Here is a 20,618-nt window from a genome sequence, read left to right as displayed (position 1 = left end):
ATAAATTTTCTTAAATTTCTGAGTGAATAAACGGACCCATATAGTCCTTGTTAATAGCTTAGTGTCAGCATGGTTGAAGGTGGCTAGTAGAGCTAACAAAAGATCTATACTTGTCTGTGGGAGGTTTTATAGGCATAAATAGCTTATTATATTTTCATACGATACAACTTGGAAGAAATAGTTAATATATCAGATGATAGAACAAAGCATAAAAAAGATAAAGAAAAGCTTGAATGGTGGAGGAGATATAACAAAATTAAATTTAATAGAGATAAATGTAAAGACCTACCATTGGGTTCAAAGAGTAAGTTTCACAGTTACATATATAACTGGAGGTATGGCTGGATAGAAATTTCTTTGAATTGATGAAAAGCCATTTAATGTGAATGTATTATGTGCTCAGCACTGTGGTAAATTAGTTGAAGAAGAGGTGGATATTTTAATGAAATGGAAGCTCAATAATACAAGCCAGGAATGTGACATGGCTGCCTTGGTCTTAGGCTACATTGCGAGAGGTCTGATGTCTAGAACACAGAGGGTGCTGGTTCTACTGCAGAAGTGCAGTAAATAGAGAGAATACTGGGCATGGAATCAAGAAAACCTGAATTCAAATCTGGCCTCAGGCACTTACTAGCTGTGTAATTCTGGGCAAGTAACTGTTTGCCTCAGCTTCCTTATCTGTAAAATAGGGAGAAGCACCTACCTCCTAGAGTTGTTTAGAGGATTACAGCAACATTGTAAACTATTTGTAAGTAAAATACTTTGTAAACTCTAAAGTGCTATGTACATACCAGCCATTATTATTTTTCTCGTTATTCTCATCATTATTATCACTACATTTGTTATTTTGTCTTAATCACAGTATATCTGGAGTACTGGATTCAATTCCAGTTGCCACCTTTTAATAAATTTAATAAATGTTACCCATGAGTGAATATCAAGGGATGAACATTTAAAATGGTGAAATGAAGGGCCTAATTATAATGTCTAGGGATGAAAAAGAGATTTAAGGAAATGGGGGAGGAATCATGGAGAAAAGGCATTAGACTTATTTTTCTCAGTCCCAGAAGAAAGAGCAAGTGTAAGGTATGGAAATTAAAAAAGAAGTAAATGTAGCTTTATGTAAGGATCTAATAAATGAATGAGTTATTCCCACGGTAGTTCTTTCCTCTCACTGGAGATGTTATAGAAAGGATTGTTGTTCCATGACAGATTGTGATGTGACCTTTGACATCCTTTCCAACTCCGAGATTCTAGCAGGACACCGAGATTCAGCGATTCCCTCATTTCCTCCCTCATTGGACAATACTGAATAGCTGAACATCCACAGCAGATGAATTTCAACTCCTCTACAATACATTCTGAGTTTTTCACCTCCCTCCTACCATCTTGTAAGTATTCATGGTGTCATCATTATTGCAATGGACGATGGCTAATGTTGGACGTTCATCAAGTATTTGGGAAATATAGCATACTATAAATATGTTCATTAAGGTTTTTTAAAATTTCTGAATACTTATTCCAGGGGTGGGGAACCTGTGGTCTTAAAAGCACATGTGGCCCTCTGGGTCCTTGGGTGTGGCCTTCTGACTGAGTTCAAGTTTTACAGAACAAATCCTTTAGGGTCTTTGTTCTGTGGATTTGTCAAAGGGCTGCACTGGAGAACCTAGAGGGCCTCAAGGCTGCAGGTTCCCCACCCCTGACTTATTCCCTATGATTTGTATGTTAGATTATGAGGTTCTACTGAAAAAAAAATGAAATAAAACTTAATACACATCTTTTTCCCTGTTTTGAAATGAGGTAATACATGTGACAGCAAGTACTATGCAAGCATTAAAGTTCTACATAAACGTTAGGGATTATTATTCTTATTATTTATCAATATTATTAAAAGCCTAGATTATCAAAATATTCAGATCAATACTGTCATATTCCGGGGCAGCTAGGCAGTTCAGTGAGGAGCGCACGGGCCCTGGAGTCAGGAGGACCTGAGTTCAAATCCGGCCTTGGACACTTGACACATGTACTAGCTGTGTGACTTTGGGCAAGTCACTTAACCCCAATTGCCCTGCCAAAAAGCAGAAGAAAAATTTAAAAATACTGTCATATTCCAATTTTATTCTTTTTAAAATGAATTTGTAAGCAAAATACCTTCCTGAAATTTAAATGCAACCATTTGTTGAAATGGATATGGAATGTCTGTTTGCTACTAGTTATAATAAAAATACATAATGAGGGCTAGGACAGCTTAAGTTTTCAGTTAAACAAGGAGAACCAATCAAGCAAGTCCCTAAAGCATTTTGAAACCATAAAATTGCCTCAGAAAAAACACAGAGGAAAATTAAGACTCTAGTCTGTCTGAGTCATAAAGAAACATTAAACAATGTGTTCCAACATAGGTTGGCACCTTTCTACAACTTACAGTATTAGAGAGGTACCCACATGTGAATTGACGTGCCTAGAGTCAACTAGGCAGCAAACATCAGGGACTGACCCTAAATCACTATCTTCATGACTCTGAGCCCACCTCTCCATCTACTGCATCATGCTATCTCTCCATGAAGGAGGAAAGCACATGGACTGAAATCAAGACAAAATATCCTGTTGGGAGGAGTCCCGTATGAGAAATCATCAGGAAGAAGTTGGGCTTCCAGATGTTACGATTAGTTGTGTACTGTTCAAATCATTTCACTGCTCTTTACCTCAGTTGTTTCATCTTAAAAAGGAGAATAATAGCCCCTGCCCTGACTATTCACAGGGTTATTTGGAAAATAGATAAACAGTTATGAAGCTTCTATGTCTGTGATAAAATTACATAATCCATGTTTAAAAGGTATATACATAAGTAAGTCATCAAAATGCACCAGGCCTTTAGAATGTGGCTTTGATGATTTCAAAGCAGAAAATGAAAACAGAACTAGTTTCCACATGGACAAGGGGCATGCATGTTTATTTCGCTTATTTGAAGTCAGAGCCAAAAGTTCTAATGCTCTATAATTTTGAGCAACCTCCATTGCCTATTGACAAATGGACATGTAGTAGGATCTGATTTACTGCAGTTTTACTGAACAATTTCTTCAAGCAACATCCTAGAAATGCAGCCTCCTCTTAATTCTGAGGGGAAAAAACACACAAGAAACAGTATTTGCAGAATTTTGTTTGAAAAAATTAAAACGAGGTTTCAGTTAGATTCTGCTAGTTTTTGAATTATCAAGGGCTGAGTACAAATTCGCTGTGTTATTTTTAAAAGAAGTTTTCTAAATAAATAAAAGAGTAAGATTTGAAATAGATTATCTTTGCTACTTCTGGAAATAACTTTCTAAAAAATACATTATAAAAATCTATTTAGATAATTGATGTACCAATTATCCATCAATCTTCTCAAGGTCTCTATCTACTAGGCCAAATATGCTGGGGAAACTAATTCCAGGTGCTGTATTTGAAAGTACTAAAATGGTGTATTTCTTTGAAATTAAAACTGTATTTCAAAAAAAATTATTCCATCATCTAAGCATTTTATTATTCAGAAAAAGTAGCCTGCTCCCCAGCCAGCCTAAAATTACAGTTAGAAAACATTTCACGGAAGGAAGGGACCTTAGAGAGTATTTATTCTAATTCTCTCCTTTTATAGACAAAGTAACTGAGGCCTCATGAGGTTAAGTGCTAGAACCAGAACTTGAATTCCAATGCCTTGTTTCCCAGACCTGTGTTCTCTCTGCTATATCTCAACAGCATCTCCTGTGGTTTTACTTTATTTCTACAAGGCAATAGTTTTTGGTGAATAAAAATCAAGACAAAGTCCTGGGCCAACTTTCTTTTCATTTTTATTTGCCCAAATGCAATATTTAAAAATCAAAGTTAAATAACCACATTTTAACAGGAGCGAATTGGAGGGAGCTTGACCTCCTCCCTGGGAAGTGGGGGTGGGAGGACTCAGCCATCTAATAACAGCTACTGTATCTCACTGCTTTCCTTTTGGTATGGATAGGAAAGCAGCAGGAGACCCAGTTCTAAATGTCATATCAAAATTATTCTCCTCCTAGATAGCCAGATCAAAACAGACAAGTAACCCTATTCTCCTTAAATTTAAAAAAAAAAAGGAGAGAGAGAGTTTTATGATATATTTATTTCTGCCTGTCCTCAATGGCAATGGATCACTATGTATTTTGTAGATAGACCCAGAATATGGTTGTCATAAATGGAGAATCTTGGCAACGCATCTCCCTTAGCTGATCTTATGCAAGATTTAGCTTTCTAACTTGCAAGTAGAGTTAGTCTATTGTAACCCTGCTTCAATGAAACCATGGAAAACTGAAAGGGTCGGATTGTCTCACTGCATTGCAATCCTCAAACTCCAGTTCTGGCCCATAGAAAACATCCTGCTCAGGGAGCAGAACAGCATTTTGACTCTAAGAGGTTTTGCTCTAGACAAAGGGCCCATTTTTCATTCTGTCCTGTGTTATGCCTCAAGGATCTGCTCAGAACACGGAGCTCCCCACTGACTCCAAAGGTAGCTCCAGGCTCTGATCAGTTCTGTTGAATTTGGCAGGATATAGAGAAAGGAAAACCTACCCAGAGGGGCACATAAAGGACAGGAAGGAGAAGTCCAACAGCCTAATAGTGCACTAGGCTTAGAGTCAAAAGACTGGGAGCTGTTCTTTAAGAGGCATCACTGACTTGCTATGTGACACAAAATCTTGAGTTTTCAATTAATCACCAATAGAGCAGTAGAAATTTCTGCCTTAATGAACTCCTCTACAGAAGGTAAATTAGATAATGCTTTCAAGCAATTAAGCATTAAACATTATGGATGGCTTAGAAATAATCACCATATAAATATAATTTAATTTTATTATCAATATTATTAACACAATTATTAACATTATGCTGAATCAAAGGCTGAGACTGAATAAACTGGGAAACTGTTTAGTATTAATCTCTAGCTTCTTCCAGCTTCAGCAGAAGATCAAATACTCAGAAATTCCTTGAAGGACATTAGGTGATGGCAAAATGCACCAAACTTTTATCTATCTACAAAATGCTTTCCAATGAGCTATAGTAGGAAGAGTATTGGACCTGGAGTCAGGAAACTTGACTTTGAACCTCTGTTCTACTGGAAACTTACCATATGACCATGGGTGAGTCATTTAACTTAGCTAAGCTGCTCTCTTCCCATCTGTAAAATGAGGATGTTAACATTTATAGTGCTCATTTCACCAGGTTGTAAGAAAATGCTTTGTAATTCTCAAAAAAAATACTACATAATATGCTAGATTTGGAGCTGAAAAGGACTTCATTTTCTCATTTCAAAGATGAAGAAATTAAGCCCGGGAAGATTAAATGATTTTCCCAAAGTCACACCTATTGTATCAGAGGAGAGATTTGAACTAGATATTCTATGGCCACAATTATCGATCCCACATGTTTGAGCTATTATTATTCTTCCACAGATCATGGCAAGCTATAACCACCACTTGGAAATTTTAAATACTATATAAACTCAATAGTAGCCATTTTATTGTCACTATCTTTTCTTAGTCCTTATCTTTCTAGAACTCTCTGTAGCATTTGACATTTTTTATCTCCCTTTCTTCCTGGACACCTTCTTTCTGTTCTGTTTTGTGATAGTATTCTGTCTTGGTTCTCTTTCTGTCTGACTGACTGACTGCTCCTTTGGTGAATTATCATCCATGTCATACCTCTTAAATGTGGTTCTCCTCCTTGGGCTCTCTTCTCTATCTCTACCTTCTCTCATTAATCTCATCAAATTCTATGAGTTCAATTATCATCTTTGTGAAAATGACCCCCAGGTCTCTATGTCCAGACTTATTGTCTCTTCTGAGTTATACCACAGGTCACCACTCCTGGGTAAAAACATATTGTATAAATCCCTCAAAGCCATTTAACCTCATTTTGGGGGCAGGGTTTGTTTGTTTTTGGCAATCAGGGTCAAGTGACTTGCCCAGGGTCACACAGCTAAGTAAGTTTCTGAGGCCAGATTTGAACTCCTCCTGACTCCAGGGCTGATGCTCTATCCACTGCACCACTCCCTGCCTCCATTTCATCTCATTGTCTCCATTATTTCTATCAAGGTTAATCTATTCTTCCATTCAATCTGGTTCCTAATCTCAGACATCCTTAACTCTTTACTTTTCTTTAGCACCCCTCAGATGTCCAATTCTGTCTAGTCATCAGTTTTACCATCACAATGTCTTTCACACTCATCCCCTTCTCTCTACTCATGTGGGTAACATCTTGATGAGGCCCTTATATGAACCACTGAAATAATCTCTTAATTGGTCTTCTGGCCTCATTTTCAATCCCCTTTGTAGATTTTACATTTTAGATAAAACACACTACTTGCTATCCTATGAATGATCATCTATCTCCTTTCTCTGTACCTTGATACTGACTGACTTCCAAGCCCGAAATGTTTATGATTCCAAGCTTCTTTCTAAGCTCAGCTCTTTCTTCTACTTGAAGCCTTTCTTCATTTTGGTTCCTTCCAATACCCATCCATTTCCAATATAAAATCACAAATTTGGAACTGGAAATGACCCCATGAGTCATCTAGTTTGGCTCACTCATTTTATAGCTGAGGCGACATGATTTCTAGGAGCTAAATGACTAAGGTAGAAGGTACTGAACTTGGGGGTAAGAGAGGGATGGGTACAACCCTGCCTCTTCTAATTATTATCTGTAATGAGTAGAGATATGTACAATCCACTTAAACTCTCTGAATATCAGTTTCCTCATTTGCAAAATGGGAGTAATAAAATCTGTGTTATCTAACACACATTATCTAACATCTAAGCAATAACTGCAGTGCCAACCTTACACACTTGTGGTGATGCTAAAATGAACTGCATTATATAAAGTGCTTTACAAACTTTAAAACACAATATAAGTAACAGAAATATCACAAAAAATGCTTAAATTTCACTGGTTTCAACTGTTATAATCTGAGAAGGCAAATTACTTATTGGAGTGGTTGTTTGTTGTTACTGTTGTTCTTAGAAATCATGCTGTGAGTGACAGCAAGATATTCAAGATTCTCTGTCCCATGTAGATGCTTGTCCTGCCACATGTGCATAGGATAAGAGCCTCGGAGCATTCCCAGATTTTATTTGAGTCACAGGGTTGGGTCTCAATGTTAACTAGGTCTTAAAGATGGTCCTTTAGCAATGATTTAGTCTCTTCTTAATGGTCAAAACACATAAAATTCACTGCAATGAAAAATCGCTACATATATGTGATGTCATGTATATGTAATATCATATATATGCATATTTCTTATTTTCAAATCATGTTTTTGAAAAATAGAGGTTTGAAGCTAGAAGGAAACACATAAGCTATCAAAATTGTTTGCTATTTTAAGGATGAGAATGTAAGGCCCAGAGATTAAGTGATTGGCCCAAGGTGATACAGGTAGCAAGAAGCAGAGCTCAAGTTTGACCTTAGGTCCTCTGTGCTTTCAAACACTGCACCATGGTGCCTCACATACAGGATCTCATTTCCTCCCCACAAAAGCATTGTGAGTTATTCAGGAATAAATAAAACAAAACCAAATAAAACAAAGGATAGGAGAAGGAAAATATAAACTTACTGAGTCCCTGTTCTATATTCTTCCCACTATATTGTCTAATTGCATAATGGTATAGATGGTGATCAATAACTTCGATTGACAAACTGGCTCCATCCTAAATAAACCAGAGAATGCCAAGTGATTTGTCATAACCTTATGGATTTAGAGCTGAAAGAAACCTTTGAGCTCATCTAGCCCAACTTTTTCATTGTACAGATGAAAAAATGAGGCCAAGAGAGGTGAAGTGAGCTGTCCAGTGTCACACAGGAGTAAGCAGCAGAGACAGAATCTGAATCCCAGGCTTTTGACTCTAAAGCCTGTATTCTTTATGGACAGCACACCACTCTCCCCACCCTTTGTAGAAAGAATGTGAAGAAAAGTCATTCCTCCTTTGGCTGATAATCTATAAAGAAGTCATGGATGTTCCTTTGCAAGTACCCATACTTAACCATTCCAAATCTTTAAAAAAAACCATCAGAAACATCCAGTGTCACCAAACTGAATGCCTATAACACCAAATATCAATATTGGCAATGAATTATATAAATGCCTGAATTTTTTGTTTGTAATATGCTGATAATTACCTATGGATTAATTAATTTGGCGATCTCAATAATCATATATCATCCTAAGTGCCTTGTGGATTCTTCTAATTACAGTAAATTGGTTTAGCGTTTAAACAAATCTCCAGAGATTAATCTAGGATGCAGTACTCACACAGCTTTTGAGGTCCTTAAGTTATTAAGGAGCAGTTAATTTGAAATCCTACAAAGATTATTGTCTCTCCCTCAGGGTAGAGTCTTCTTTTATTGGGAACAGCAGCTCTAGAATGAACATGCATGTGATTTCCCTACCTGCGAGAGCTATAAAAAGGGCATCTCTTCAGGGGGATCTTGGCCACGTGCTCCTGAAGACCCACAAACAGAACACTTTGGCTGTGCAGAATCTGCAGACTCCTGATGGGCTCCCTCTGCCTCTCAGAGAATAGCTCAATCTCCTCAAGCAAACAGCTGCTGGAAGTCAGGTTCATCGGGGCCAGGACCTTCTTAATTGTGCCATAATCTGCAAAGAGAATGGGGTGGGGGAAAGAAACACACAGGGTGAGTCACATTGGCACTGATTTGCCTCCTCACATCTGCCTACCACCTCCCTCTGCCTCCTCCAGGTCTCAGTTCAAATGCTAACTTCTTCACGTGATCTGTCTCAGTCTCCCGAGCTTCTGGTGCCTTTCCCTCCAAGTTTATAACCTTTTTTTTGTTCATCTCGTGGACCCATTAGAAGTCTAATGAAACATCTGGACCCCTTCTCAGAAGAATGTTTTTAAAATACATAAAACAAAATAGTTACAGAAGAAACTAATTATATTGAACATATATAACATATTGAAATACAGTTACCAACATTTTTTTTGAGTTCATAGACTCCAAGATAAGAATATATGCTTAAAGTTTCTGTTGACTTAGACTGGTCACATCTTGTGAGTCCCCAGTTATTGACATGGTGTCTCCCCCAGAAGACTAAAAGCTTCTTGGCAGCAGGAACTGTGTTGCTATTGCTGCTGCTGCTGTTATTTTCTCTTTCTTTATAGTTCCAGCTTTTATCACAAGGACTGCTCATTGTGATCATTTACTTAATGCTTTATGACCAATTGTTGACTGAATAAAACACAAAAAGCTCATATTTTAAAATGGATTTTCCTATTATTCTGCAATTCCAAAATATCAGGAGTACTATTTATATATCAGGGTGTCACAAGGAAGGCTTCATAGAATGGGTAGTATTAGGTTAATCTTTGAAGCATGGATAGGAACTAAATGGAGGGGAGGCATTAATTCTAGGCATAAATCAAATGAGTGCAGGCACAGAGATAGGAAGGGGCAGGTAGATGTCACAGTGAATGGAAACCTTGGCCTGGAGTCAGGAAGAGTTGAGTTCAAACTCAGTCTCAGACACTCACTAGCTGTGTAACCCTGGGCAAGTCACTTCACCCTGTTTGTCTCAATTTCTTCATCTGCAAAATGAGCTAGAGAAAGAATTGGCAAACCACTCCAGTATCTTTGTCAAGAAAACCCAAATGGGGTCATGATGAGCTGGACATGTCTGAAACAACTGAACAATGACAAAAATGGAGGCAGGACTATAGAACCTTTTCAACAAGGAATCCAGTTTCACTAGAATTCAGGGGTTCACAAAGTACATGTTTGTGCACTTGTAAACTACAAATGTTTTTTGCATTTTTAAATAAAGTTTTATTGTATTTAAAAGCTCACAGGCTATTCAAAACAAGGGGCATATTTAGCTCTTCTCCTGTAGTTTGCCTCCCTCTGGACTAGATCACTAGAGTATGCAGAGGGCACTCGTATAATTCTGGAAAGCAAGGCTTCCAGAAGATTATAGAAAAAATGTTGTCAAGCCAACAAATATGAAATTAGTACACAGTAAGCACTTAATAAATGCTTTTTGATAGATTGATTTACTAAATAAGCAAAAGGGAATCATTGAGGATACTGAGTTAAACAGCTACATGAACAGCTCTCTGCACGAAGAAGATTAATGCCTTTGTGATATAAAGAATGGTTTAGAGACAGGAAAAGTTATTAGGTAGTGATTTCAATGTTCTAGATGGGTAGTAATGAGAGGACAGTATTAGAACATTATAATGGAAAGAAGGGATGGAAGCAAAAAAGCTGCCTACTTAGAATCAACAAAATTTGACAATTAAATGTTAGTTACATAGCATTTTAAACATTGCATAGTGTTTTATGGCAACAATCTCATTTGAGCCTCACAACAACCATAACAGGTAAGTGTGATAGGTATTATTAGGCCCATTTTACAGTTGATAAACTGAGACTTAGAGGTCAAATGTGGTCACACAGGTAATAAGTATTGTCCATGTCTTCCAGACTTCAAGTTCAACTGTGCCTGGCTAACCCTAAACTGATGAGATATAAAGATGAATGAGAGGACAGGGACAGAAGTAATAATAGGGTTTCAACCATCACAGGCTGGGTGAATGATATTATCACAAAGAGAAGATGTCACAGATCCAAAGATAAATAGAATAAAATAATTATACCCAGCTGGGATGAATCTGGCTTTACCATAAGATGCTGAAGAGTTTTTTTTCATATACTACTTTGTACTGATCATTTTTTCTCAGAGTGGGGAACAGGTATTAAATCTCTAACTTACAAATAAGCAAGATCTTCTTTATTTTGCTCAAACTCAATAAATAATTTTATTTATTTAGGAAGTTTAGGAGGGAGAGCAGGGGAACAATTAACTAGGAGACCACATGTGGAGGAAATTAAGTTAATGCTTAGCTAACTACAATTTTTGAACACCTTTTCCACTGCATTCTTTCATCCCATCTGGAAATGAAGCTTTGCTTGAACTGTGCATAAAATGGACATATTAAAACAAATACTGATAGGTGCATCTTGACATAGTTTCTAATAATAAGATACAGATGAACTCGTGCCCCTCTTTTCCACTAAGCCACTGCAAGGTTACAGAGATGATCACACAATGGACTATAATATTTCAACTTAGAATTTTTCACAGGATAGGACCTCTGAACTAGTTTTTAAAACCTTTTGTAAGAAAATAAATTACCAGGAATCCTAATTATTTATTACAGATGCCTTTTTGAGATTCACAATAGACAACAAGATAATGGACAATGAGTCAGGAAGACTCCTCCTCTAGCATCCAACAGAAAAAATCCACATTCATCTGTAGACATGATGGCTTGAAGGCCAAGGATGGGTCGGGTCTGAGTCAAGAACTGTGGGGGAAGGCTAACAAATTGCCATAATCATATGCACTGGAAAATGATGAAGAAAGTAAACAATACAATTCCATCATATTGAACCTTGCTAGATAACATAGATAACATAACATTGGTTATATTTTTTCATGTATACAAAGATGTAGAATAGACATATTCTTCTGCTCTAACATCAATATTATAACACTGTCCTATATCATGTGTTCCAAAATAGTAAGGTTTACTTTAAAATTTAAAGTCAAATTTTGCAATGAAAAAGGTTATTTGTATTAAAAACAACAGAGGTTGAAATAAGAGTTATTGCAAAGGATATTATAAACAACTTGGACAGAAAAGCGAAATAGATGATGTTGTTGGAAAACAGATCATGTTGATGACCATGGACATGGTAGAGTTGTGATGTTAAACATCAATTATCCAGACAAATACTGGAGCTCCTTCATTTTCCCAAGTAGAGTAGATAATTCTTTTTGTCTTCGCATAATGATAACTTCATCCTTCAAATGGAGGATGAAACAATAAGGGAAACTTATATTAATTTTATTTTCACCAAAAAACCTGATTTCAGGAGCAAAACATTATTGGAGACTTTATCACTCAATTGCAGAATTTGGGATAGAAGGAAAGGAAAGCCCGTCATACTTTGACATGTGTCCAAGGTTTTTGTTGTGTTCTGTTCTGTTCTGTTTGAGGGAGAAAATTTCAAGGGATTCAAGCAGGATCCCAAGAAAAATAATAGCATGGGGGAAGTCAGCCTAAAAGGGATGGGAAGGTCTTAAGAGGAATTTTTTGTTTTCTAAAGAGACTTAAGTGGATGCACAGAGAGCTTAAAAGACAAGTAAAAAGTTAGAAGTGAGGGCAGGTAATGGATGCCATACAAAAGTTTGTACTGTCCCATAGTAGTGTGAGAAGCATTAAAGCTTAGAATGAAATGAGACTGGTGAGGAAAGCTAAGGGAAATGAAAAAAAATAAGACATATTGATAAAAAGAGGATAAGAGCACAGCAAGGTGTGATGACCTATTAATAATAGATGATGGAAAAAGGAATTGTGTATTATTCATTTTGTTTGTTTTCTCTACCAAAGAAAATAATCTTTGTGCTGGATAAAAAAGAGATGAAACAAAAATAAATGGGGAGTTATTAAGAGAGCAGTTCTGGATGAGTTGAAGTTCCAAACATAAATGATCTCTGTACTCAAGTTCTGCAATAATGGTAGGTGAAATATCATGAAGAATAGGAGAGAGATCTCAGAATAAGAGAAGCATAATCATCTTGATTGTTGAAAAAGAGAAGTGAGTAGAAGGTGAACTATCTGTAAGCCAGTGGAATTAACTTAACAAAAGCAGCTCACACCACATGAATCTCATTTTCTTTTTGGACAGGACTACCCATAAATCAGAGGAATGCTATGGATGCTGTTCTTCTAGATTTTAGAAAACCATTGGATGAAGTCCCCTCTGCCTTTCTTATAGGCAAGAAAAAAATATGTCATCTAGATCATCATAGGTAGCCCAATTTTAAACTGGTTGAATGGACAAATGAAATGAGTAGTTATTAATGGTTGAATGGAATACTCCAGAGATCAGTGCTTGGCCTGTGTTAACACTTTTATCAGTGCCACGTATAAAGGCATAAAGACATGCTTGTGATTTTTTTAGATGATACAAGGTTGGGAAGGATAGACAACTAACACAGCAAATATCAGAGTCAAGAACAAAAAATAACCTGGACAGACTAGAAAAATAGGTTGAATTTTACAGAGAAGTAATAATGGGAACGAATGGCAAACCTTAGACTGAGAAAATCATTGTCACAAGTAAAATAAGAATTATACATGGTCCAAAAACAATATTCTGAAAAGATTTGAGAGTTTTAGTGGACTCTATGTTTAATATGGGTCAAATGATTTGATATCTCATTGAAAATAATTAATGTGATTGTAGACTCTATCTAGGGAGGCATCGTGCATAGGATTAGGAAGGTGATAGTCCTGGTTAGGACCCTTATGGAGCATTGTGTGCAATGCTATTGGTAAAATTTTAGGAATCCCTTTGATAAGGAGAATGTTCAAAGGATGGGACACCAACCAAGAGTGAGGTGGGCCTCATCATTAAACCTTATGAGAGAGAATCAGTTAAAGAAACTGGAGATGTTTAGATTGGAGAAGAGATTTTTTTCAGGGGTAAATGAACAATTTTTATGTCATGAAGGGTTGGCATGTACAAAAATAAATATATGTGGTTTACTTGGATCCAGAGGAAAAAGTTGGAACCATTGTTGGGAATTATAAAGAGGTAAGTTTAAGATAGCTATAGGGAAAAGTGACTAATAATTAGAATTTTCTAAATGGAAAATGGGCTATCTCAAGTGGTTTCCCCCTCACTAGATGTTTAAAAGCAAAGAGAGTATGCCCATTTGTTTGGAATGTGGCAGAGCAGATTATTGTCTGAGTATGGGTTGGGCTAGATGGTCTCTGAAGGCCCTCCCAATTCCGAGATTCTGTAATTCTTAAATTCTATGTGACACTCCAGCCACAACATTAGGCAGTCACATGAGAGGATTACCAGCTAGATTCAGCTCTCCAATTCTACATAGATATGAAACATAACCATGTATAAATTGAGGATCCTGGAGGAAAATAATTGTTTGATAGAGTTACAAACTAAGAAATTCAGAAAAAAAATATTGTTATTGGAAGTGAAGTAACTTTTTTTCACAATTGTCCTAACTCTCAGTATTTTACATTAAATACAGTAATCAGAGGCTAAGGTAAACAAAAATTAATTTCAAGGATGATAGGTAAAAACCATTTGAATAATTCTTTTTTTTTAAAATGACCACCATTACAACAGACAATAATTACCTTCTTTCAGCCATTATCTAAACTCTGCAAGGTGAGAGTATTTACTAAAACCTAAAACCCACTGTTGAAAATAATGCTGATTGGACAATTACTACTTTCCTAAATCTTTGTATGATACTAGCATTTGCTTTCTTTGTTAAGATCAACTGCAGAATATGCTACACAAAAATCAATTTATGTTTGCAGTTACCTTTAAATTTAAATCAAAAATATATTCAATATTTAAAGAGCCCTAGTTTCTATTATACATTTCTAAGACTTATTCTATCTTTTAATGCATTTGATGTTTGCAAAGTGTAGACTTGTTTATTTCTGTGTTCTACAATACCAAAAATTAACTAAATTAATCTTTAAATTTACATAAAGAAAAATTCTGTTGTATTCTTTCCATGGGTCATCTTTATAAAAAATGTATTAGAAGAGTCAGGCATGCTATTCAATTTAAATGGGACTTACACAGGTAAAAGACTGATAAAATCTCAAGGGAATAGTTACTGAAAGCTTCTCATGGATGTGACAATGTATAATAATTATGAGACTAGTTTCTGCAAGGCTGATGGAGTTTTGTTGTATTTTTATTTTATTCTGGAAATTCTTTGGCTTTCACAAAACTGAATCAACTGGGAAAGCAGATGAAGGATATCAATGTTCTTCTGATCCATTAGAAGACACCATCTGTTACCCATCTGCACTACAAAGTATATGTGGGATTAACTTCAGAATATAATATGACCTCATGGCCACAGATACTATGTTGTATTTCATCTGAATTTTTGACACTTGTCTGCATAGGGGGCATGAATGAATGACATTTTGTCCTTTCTTCTTCTCTATTCAATTTGTTTAGTAAACAAGAACTGTAGAGATAAACCCTGGGTATTCTGGTTATATGGGTAATATTTTTGGAAGAGAAAGGAAAATGTACTACTGCTACACAAGAGGAATGTACTACTGCTACACAAGAGGAAACAGGTCAATGAAATACATCTTTAACAAAACCAATGTTCACATACTTGAACAGGATAAGCAGAGATGTCTGTTTGTGAGGAGGCTACAAAATCTCTTCGCAAAAAATACTAAGTTGTGGGTATAAAAAATCCATACTATTGAATTTGCTAGTGACTGACGACTTACACAGAAGATCAAAGTTAGAAATGATTGCTGAAATAAAATGAGGAGATAAAAAGGGAATACAGTAATAATGCAGAAAATGGTTTGGATTTACAGAATCAGTGTCGTTAGAAGAGGAGTAAAAGAAAAAAAAGAAAGCCTCATACAAAACTAGTGCTACAAAATACAAGCTGATATCATGGTGCATGAAATAGAAAAATCAATTTAAAATATGTCTATTTGTTAGGAGGGAAATATTTAAGCAATACTTATTGAAAGCATGGTGCAGAACTTGAAAAGGACAGTAAGATGTGAACACAGGAAAATAAATCTGGCTTTCTAGGAAGAATTCCAAAGACAAATGGTGACAAAAGAATGATGAGCAAAAAAAAAAAACAGTTGAAGGACGATATACCAGGTTAGAATGAAACCGTTGTTAAAAACAGCCCTGGGGCTCTTTCTGATGGTACCCAAAGATGAAGGTCTTAATCACCCATCGAATAGGCAACATACAAGCAAATTGGGTGGGGAAGGGTGTTTTCTGCCTTCCCCTTCAGGCCCTGTAACTCCAAGAAATGGTCTTGAGGTTCTGGTCTATTTGTCTTTTTCAATTCTATGTGTAAGGTGTGGAATCTTGGACTTGGGAGCCATGATGACCTTGGAACTAGAATTCTAGACCAGACAGGGCTTACTTGAGAAACCCAGGGGGTCACTGCACTTTGAACTTTTGGGGACATATATATGTATGTATGTATGTGTATATATATATATATATATATATATGTGTGTGTGTGTGTGTGTGTGTGTGTGTGTGTGTGTGTGTGTGTGAACCTAATTTCCCCTTCCACAGAAACTGATGTGGCTTAGGGGAAATTAAGCACCACAGATAGTTTTCTGGGGATTTTTTTTGGGGGGAGGGGAAGAAGAGAAGGAAGAATGTTTGCTTTTGCTATACCTTTGAATTAAATATTCCTTCATAAAAACTAAAAAGAAAATAATAATATATAGGACCATGGGCTAAATAAAAAAAAAGTCAGAATAATACAAATCTTCTGGTACTAAAAAAGTTATTTAGCAAAGTTTTGAGTAAAGCCTTCCTGATCATTTTCCAAAAATATACTTCTTTAAAATGTTACAACTCCTTCTAGTATGCACAATATATTAGAACACAAGGTACTATTGTTAAAATATCTACTAATGACTTAAGACTTAAAAGTCTCCAGCTAGAAAAGTATTAATATGCCTAATTAAGGGGCAGGAGGTCCCTTTGTCATGGGTCCCATTGGCTGTCTGGTGAAGACTATAGACCCTTCCTCAAAATAATGTTTTAAAAATTCAAATAAAAGAAATAGAATTTCAAAGGAAATGAGTTTTATTGAAATAAGCATAAAATATATAAAAAAGTTCTAAAACTTTAGGCTAACAGCGCCTGAGAAGAAAAAGGACTAGATAAGAAGTAAAAACCTAGATTTGAATTCTGCTCTTGCTATTTATCATCTTATTCCCCTGAGCTTGACTTTGCTCTTACATAAAATAATATTGATGTTACCCATCCCACAATATTGTTTTGAGGAAAGTGCTTTGGGAAGTTTAAAACACAACATCATATAAGAACTCTTGGCATTCATTTCATAGGAGACAAATGAGAGGTGGAGGGATTAAATGAAGTCACACAGCTCAAGCGGAGCAGAGTAGGGTGGACAGCTCACTAGTCTCTTGTTCCCCAGCCTGTGTACCTTCCACTACTCTATAGTGATTTATCTATAAACAAGAGACAAATACATTTACCATTTAGGGTATAGATGGATATAGATTTCTTTGTTGCTATATTGTATTTGGCTTTCTGGTCTTGGGATTTGGCTTTCTGGTGTTTGGATAAATGTTTTGGTTTCACCTTCAATGGAGAGTGTCTGTTTTATTTTGCAATTCAGATCTATGCCAGCATATTCATAGCAACTCTAGGCATGCTGAGTATTGCAATGGTGCTACAAGAATATAGACATTTTTATATCTGAGAGGAATGTTACTGGTCTTCAGAGGCAGCGTGGTCTAATGGAAGACTCACTGGATTCTAAGCCGAAAAATATGAGTTTTCATTTTGGCTCTGAAATTCGCTAGCTATGTAACTTATGGATATGTCACCTAACTTCAGTAAGGCTTAGTTTCCTCATTTATAAAATGGGTACAAATACCTGTGACACCTAGCAGAATGGGTCCTTGTGAGGTCACCACTTCAGAAATCTTAAGTTGCTATATAAATGTTACTTGTTATTATTCTCATGGAGTACAAATGCTGCATTTTACTGGTGAAGAAACCAATTTGACCTAAGAGCTGAAATGACTTTGGGATTACTGTGTGGTTGGTAGATGGCTGCACTGTGCAACGAAGCAGCTTGGGAAGGATCACTTCTCCTTTTATTTCCTCTTTCTGCCAACTGATAATTCTTGGCAGTAGGTATGATATAGATTCATTAGCTACTGTCTGTATAAGTATTATTATAATGCCAATATTTGAGAAGGGCTCGCAAAGTCAGAAGGCAGCTGCAAGTGAACTTCAGGGACACTCACATAATATTCCCATAGAGGATCATTCAAAAAAGAATCAAGGGTAACTTCTTTGGAGCAGGACATGTACTCCATTTAATGAGCAGCTGCAGAAATGGCTGATTGCTAACCACAAAGATGAAACACAGTCACCACACATGCTACACTGTAAAACATAATCAGGCAAAGGATCGAAGTTGGGAGAGTGGTGGGAAGGATCTCCAGGCAGCTATGCAGTCTGCCCTGAAGGATGCCCCACACTTAGGTGATCAGCAACCATTAAGGCTTTGTAAATGACTTCGGACACACCTCCCGAAGTCATATAAATATACCAAATACCATGTGAATTCAGATTGTCTATCTTGCTGCTTCCAGCAAGATTCCAGCAATTCCAACAACTTCAAAATTAAAATTTGGGAGGTTATTGAATGTGAAAATATTGATCCTGAAAATAAGAAATGTAAGCAATCAATAGTAGATTTGAGGTCAGTTTATCATATCATGCTTTTAATAAAATCACAGGATTATAGGCTTAAAGCTAGAAGGGCTGTCAGGAGTTATCTAATTAACACCTCTTCCTTCATTTAAAAATAAAGAAACTGAAGACAAAGATAACACATTTCTTTTGAAACATACAAAAGTAATCCATTTCTGTTATGTTTCTAAAAACGTAGCAGTAAAATCACAAAACAGTGGCCAAAAGAGGATTTCTCATTCAAATTGTTTTTAAGGTTCTACTAATATTTTGACTTTTCCAATTTCCACCTCTCATATGAGTCTAAGGAGTCCTGGCCCACTGGGTTTTTTGACTGTCTTTGTGGCTGAAGGGAGCTATTATCTAATTATCTGTCTTACCAAAAAAGTTTGCCCTCCCGCATTTCACACTTGCTCCTGTAAGAATTAAGTGAATAAGGATCCTGTTTATTTTAACAAAAGACTTAATTAAACAGATAATAAAAAAGGAATATTTGCCACAGAAGATCTGCATAGCTGTTTCATGAAGTGATAATTGAAAACCAACTGCAGTTTGGCTTATCAGATGAATGGAAGGATACCGTAGTTCATTTTTCCTTTAAAAAACAACTCTTGCCACTGTAGAAGTGATGCAATTTTTTTGTGACCATTTTTCTCCAACTCTCCTTCAGTTTAATAACATTAGCTACATTGAAATTCTGAATACAGTTCTTTATATTTTGCAATCTTGATCGAAAATAGATAGAAAACTTCTGATAAATACTAGAATAGTAAAATTTCTCAAATGCTGCCAGGATCTAAATCATAATCACAGTAATGAGTTCAACCAATTTCAAGGATTAAAAAGATAGAAATAGGACAAATGTATTTCACTGTGAAGGGCGTGTAGTCATAAGAAAACATGGTCCATAGTGGTCCATAGTCACTCTGTGCTCTAGTGTATAAGTGAGGGATGATAAGGGGTTGTCCCTGCTTCACTGACATTGATTTGATATTTAAAGAACTAGAGAAAGGCCTCTGGCACATTGGGTGGACTTAGAAACAATTTACAGGAGTATACTAAGAAGTGTTTTAGTGGAGTTTGGGAGTGGGGGTGAGGGACTGGCTGTAGTCCTGGAGAATGGTAGAAAGATTTTAAAGGGACTTGTCACCCTACTGAGGAGCTCAGAGTACTATTCATGAAGTATAAGCAGTTTGCCCTTTCAGGCAAATCATAGCCAGATGCCTTCTTTTATTTTTTACTTCTAATTTTTAAAATGTATTAATTTTTGGTTCCAAGTTTTCTTCTTCCCTCTCCTACCCCCTGAGAAGGCAATAAATATGGTATCTATTTTGCACATGAAGACATACAATATATATTTCTGCATTAACCATGTTTTGGGAGAAAAAAAGGAAGAAGATTAAAGGAAAAAAATATGCATCAATCTGGAGTCCATTAGTTCTCTATCTGGAAGTAAACAGTACTTTTCATCACGATTCATTTGGAGTTGTGATATTGATCAGTTACCAAGTCTTTCACAGCTGATTATCTTTACAATATTGCTGTTACTACACACATTGTTCTTTCCACTTCTCTGTGCATGAATTCATAGAAGTCTTCTAGGTTTTTTCTGAAACCACTCCGTTCATCATTTCTTACAGCACAATATTATTCTATCACATCATATACCATAACTTTGTTCAGCCACACTCCAATTGATGGACATCACCTCAATTTACAATGCTTTGCCATCACTAAAAGAGTTTCTAAAATATTTTTGTATATATTCTTTTTCTTTGATCTCTGGGGCAATGACCTAGTAGAGGTATTATTGGGTCAAAGAGTATGCACAATTTTATAGTCCTTTGGGCATAATTACAAATTGTTCTCCAGAATGGCTGGACTAATTCACAATTCCACCAACAGTGCATTAGTATACTTATTTTCCCACAACCCATCCCATATTTGTCATTTTTCTCTATCATCTTAGCTAATCAAATAAGTGTGAAGTGAAACCTCAGAATTGTTTCAATGTGCATTTCTCTAATTATTAGTGCTTTACAGCATTTTTCATATAATTATTTAGAGCTTCATGTTCTTCTGAAAACTGTCTGTTTATATCCTTTGACCATAAAACAGTTGGCAAATGGCTCTTTTTATAAATTTGAATTGGTTCCCTATGGATCTGAGAAATTAGTTCTTTATCAGTGAAACTTACAAATAATTTCTTAGTTTCCTACCTTTCATCTAATTTTGTCTACTTTGGT

General features: G+C 36.1%; 1 protein-coding gene across 1 annotated transcript in view; it reads right to left on the bottom strand.

The window, feature by feature from the left end:
• Positions 1-20,618, bottom strand: part of SEMA5A (semaphorin 5A) — a 464,624-nt gene that overhangs the window by 159,613 nt on the left and 284,393 nt on the right. The window contains exon 10 of the mRNA XM_036757261.1: positions 8,440-8,647. Coding sequence (XP_036613156.1) covers positions 8,440-8,647 — 208 coding nt within the window. The remainder of the gene's footprint in view (positions 1-8,439; positions 8,648-20,618) is intronic.

Source organism: Trichosurus vulpecula, chromosome 1 (genome assembly GCF_011100635.1).
Source record: "Trichosurus vulpecula isolate mTriVul1 chromosome 1, mTriVul1.pri, whole genome shotgun sequence".
In the NCBI taxonomy this organism is placed as follows: domain Eukaryota; kingdom Metazoa; phylum Chordata; class Mammalia; order Diprotodontia; family Phalangeridae; genus Trichosurus; species Trichosurus vulpecula.
This window is presented reverse-complemented; position numbering and strand designations above follow the sequence as displayed.